The sequence below is a fragment of the Aplysia californica genome, unplaced genomic scaffold (assembly GCF_000002075.1).
Source record: "Aplysia californica isolate F4 #8 unplaced genomic scaffold, AplCal3.0 scaffold00012, whole genome shotgun sequence".
Classification (NCBI taxonomy): domain Eukaryota; kingdom Metazoa; phylum Mollusca; class Gastropoda; order Aplysiida; family Aplysiidae; genus Aplysia; species Aplysia californica.
This window is the reverse complement of record NW_004797282.1, coordinates 396497-400766: the sequence shown is the minus strand read 5'-3', so window position 1 is coordinate 400766 and position 4270 is coordinate 396497. Positions and strand designations below refer to the sequence as shown.

The 4270-nt window shown below is 41.5% G+C and overlaps 1 protein-coding gene across 1 annotated transcript in view; it reads left to right on the top strand.

Moving 5' to 3' along the window:
• Positions 1-4110, top strand: part of LOC101854917 (ceramide kinase) — a gene marked incomplete in the record, with an annotated part of 148254 nt that extends 144144 nt beyond the window's left edge. Inside the window, 1 exon segment of the mRNA XM_035970444.1 lies at positions 1744-4110. Within this exon segment, the coding sequence (XP_035826337.1) occupies positions 1744-1792 (49 nt within the window).
• Between the last annotated feature and the right edge of the window lie 160 nt (positions 4111-4270).

Genomic DNA, 4270 nt, shown 5'->3' with positions numbered 1-4270 from the left:
TGGGGGGGGTTGGGGGGGTCTCCACTTACTTTTTTTTTTCTCATTTAGAATGGGTTTATCCAGTGCTGATTACGACGTGTTTAACGCTGTTTTGATCGCTGTTTACGATATTTCATGGCGGGTTTTTTTCTCTTGCTGTTGTGATTGTAATAGCTATTGGTGTCGTCTTCCTTTTCTGAATTGAAACGAAAGTTATATAACTCCTGTAATGTTTTCGTGTTTGCTCTATGAAATGGCCAAAAACAGGAGATAATAACGATATGCTTCAGTTAATAAAAGAGCAGGACGCCAAGCGACACCGGAGTTCGCAGGAAAATACCGCTGAAAAGCTGAGAAAAATAAAAACGCGAACACTGCACGAAATGCTTTTAATCTGCAGGGTGGTCTAAAAGTGTCCGCGTGAAAAGGAAATTAATGTTTCCATTTATATTGCCATTTCATGCAAATGACTCGATGCGTTCATGCATGTTCGGCGGGAGTGACAACTGTGGTGCATCCAATTCTGTTTTCAAATGGAAGAGAACCGTATGGGATCGTGGATGTTACGGTTTGAATGAAATCAGTTGTCCGGAAGCGTGATCATTTATTCTTCTCTGTATAGCAACTTTTGGCGCGTTATCAATTAACAACGACTGTTTTGATACGTATGAACTACACCTTTTCAAAAAGACAGTTCTATTGGATAATGGGTTTCAGCACCCTTTTGAGACTTGTCCAAGTAGTCGAGTCTAAATGGCGGTCGGGAGGAAAATCGTTTCAATCAGCGTGCAATGTCCTACCACAGTTAAACGATGCTTTTTCATAAAAATGAAGTTCCCTGCTACTCTTCAATAAGCCCTTGATAACTATGTGTTAGTGCTCGAGGTGAGCGGGTGGTTTGAGAGCGTCACTGGCAGGCCCTACTTCTTTTTTTATTCTCTCCGTTGTTTCTTTCTGTCTGCCTTACTTTTGTCCCTGCACTAAATGACCGTTTATTTGTTGATGTGCTTTTTTATACCCAAAACAGAGGCTCGAAGCCAACGGTTGTACTGCCAAACCTATCGACACTCTTGTGTTGGAAAAAACTATGATCCAAGTACATGACGAGTCCCAGAATAAGTGTCTTCAACGTTCCTGCGCCAAAACGTTACTGATCTGGACCCTATTTCCCCAGAAATCGAACCGACACCGATTGTATAATTGATCTCGTTCGCTTGAGAAGTCAAAACTGGCGTAATCATATTGGCATCTAATCAGAAAAACCCTCCCGGAGAGGCTTTTATCGTATATATTTTCTTGTCTGAAAGTTTGAACTATCCCCTAGCCTTTTCAATCAAAGGCAAACAGTGTAAACGTGAGTGCTCTGTTGTCTTATCCCTGGTTACTCTTGCAATGCTGCACACAATGTTGACCGTGGTTTGAGGGCTCAAAGTGGGTGGTTGGAGGGCGCCACCGGTAGGTCCGACTTCTTTACTTTCCCTCTGTTGTTCGTCTCACTTTTCCCAGCACTAAATCACCATTGTTGTGTCTATGTGCATCTCTTTAGTCAGACAAACAAACAAACAAACAAACAAACAAACAAACAAACAAACGAGGGCTCAACCGGCACAACCCGCAACTTCTCTTTCTTTCCCCATTTTGTATCTGTCTGTCCGTCCTATCTTGCTCGTGCCTTGCACTAAAGGCCCTCGGTCTGTTGTATCTATGTGCTTCTTTTGGCTCGAGTAAAAAACGATCTTTTTTTGTTTTTGTTTCTCAATACAGGTTACACACAGGTGTCGTTACTCTTTTCGGAACGCAGCAGCACAAGTGATGGAACAGCTGGCTCCGCGGAGGGCAGACTGGCCCCAAAATGTACCATAGTCGTTCAACTCTTTAGTAGACTCTCGGCGAATGCGATGTCGGCGGGCTGCATCGGACAAGCAAAGTTATAAATATCATGTGCCTGGTCTCTTTCTGTCCATTTCATGATGGTAAAGAGCTTTCGGCATACTTTTCAGTTAGACCCACGCGCGTACGTTGGTGTTTGTAGAAGACTTAGTTGCGTTTGGCTTATCTGGCTTACGTACGGGCACGTGATGTGGGTGGGGTGAGATAACGTACCGTACCTACCACGAGTATTGAGTTCGAAGTTTAGATGAGAATTGGCCTGTGCCAACCTTGGTGCATGGGCGGGAAAATGTTCGGGGTCTAATTTCAGCAGCTTGGCAAAAAAAGTGAAAAACAAACTATCATCCCTATCTTTTAAATGGCAAACCTCCCAAAAATTTGGGGGATTTTATGTGTTTGGTTGCTTTTTTTTTTTTTTTTTTTTTGCTAGGGTAACAAAGTACGTGCTGAAATCCAATTTGAAAATGCTTTGCCGATGAGCTTCAGTATACGCATCGTTTTCTTATTAGATAGAAGCGGAGACGTTATGGCTGTAGATTTCACTCTAGAGAGGGTATCGCTGTACTTGACAGAAATAGCCCCTGATGGCCTTGGTGTAACTTCAAGTGTTTGTTAGGTATTCCGGATTTCTGATTTTTTACTTTTGGGGGGGGAGGGGGTTTGGTTGGGGCTTTTTTTTTTTAGGAGGGGGGGTGCTTCATATAAGTTTTGTGTTGAAACAAGATGCAGGCTTATAAGACAATCTGATCCATAAATGCTGAATCCCCACACACGCACATCGCCACAGGGTCCGAATGTTCAGGATTAATTTTTCAGAGCCAGTTGGTACCTCTGATAGTTTGTAAAACTCGATAGAGTGGTACCGCTAGACTTTCTCAAAGCCAGCTCTTGCCAAAATGTCTCCCCCTCTATAAGTGCTGCCACGCTCCTTTCTGGCGTCGTGATGGTCTTCACGGGTCTCATCAAGCAGCGTAAAATTGTAGATTGTCACCCAAATGGTGCAAAAAACAAACTTATGGCCTGCTTTCCATGGTACCTCTTAGTTCCAGTTCAATCTCAATTTAAACTTTCGCTCATAAATTTTGGTACTTATGCAGACAGCAAGAAAGCAGCTTACCTGAGTGCGAAACAGTGTTGTTCACATTTATGTTTCTGTTTGTGTAAGATGGTGCGGTTTTATTGGAAGTGTGAACTGGACAAAAGTTTCAACAGGTTACTTGATTTTCTTCGGTAGATTGTACATTTTTTACTTCCCCATCAACGCAGATAGGCCTATTGATGTTCGACATCATGTAAACGTCTGAATGGAGCCGAGGGCTTGTTCGAGACTGCCATGCCTTAAGATGGAATAATCTGTTGCGTCAAGCATAATAAACTCATAATACTTAAATCTGCTTTGTGTCTGGTTGGGGAAAGGAGGGGGGGTTGTTGATGGGATGGCTGACACGAGTTGTTAAGAAGCAAAGGGAGATTGAATTGTTGTTGAAACAATGAACTGGTTGTGTACTGTACAGCCTAAGCGTATGGTGTATATTGAAATACTCTCTTGATGCTTGTGTGTGTGTGTGTGTGTGTGTGTGTGTGTGTGTGTATGTCTGTGCGTGCATGTGTGTGTGTACGTGCATGTGTGTGTGTGTGTACGTGCGTGTGTATGTTTGTGTGTGTGTGTGTGTGTGTGTCTGTGTGTGTGCTTGTTTACTTTACTGTACTGTACTTTTAGCTGTTGCAATATTGTAATTTCATGACTGTCATAAATGCGTTGGCTTTAGTCCATCCATCCGTTCATGCAAATGCATCTCCATGTTTAGTAGTTCAGAATTATCGAAAAACAGCAGGGTGCTCTCTTGGTTGAGATTTTCATAATGATAGGTACCTTGTTTCTTCCACACTATCATTATTATGTCTTCGTTTATCCTGTCTCCATGTCCTGAAAGTGCCAGAACACGTCATTAATTGCTATATTTCCCATATAATAACCAATTACTCAAGCATACAGCACGAAATAATTTTGTAATATGTGCTGTTATTTTTGTGCTTTTCTTACGTGTATGTTGTTGGGGATTTTTTAAGGGGAGGGGGGAGCAGGGGTTCTTTTGGATTTTTTATTTCTGCACATTTCTAACAAATATTACAATGTTAGTACTGCCAATCTTACATCGTATTATATCTGTCATCAAACAATGTCTCATAGCAATGACTGGAATAGAGATGGTAAAAAAACGCAAAAAATGAAACAAGCAGTAACAGTGAGTATGTGACAAAAGCTCTAGTTTAACTATAGTCAATGTTATATAACCAACTAATGCTTGTACTGTAAAGATATGATGTTTGTTTAATTTTCAGGTATGAATCTTAGCTTTTGTTTCATGTGTCTGATATACATAGGCTCATATATATATAT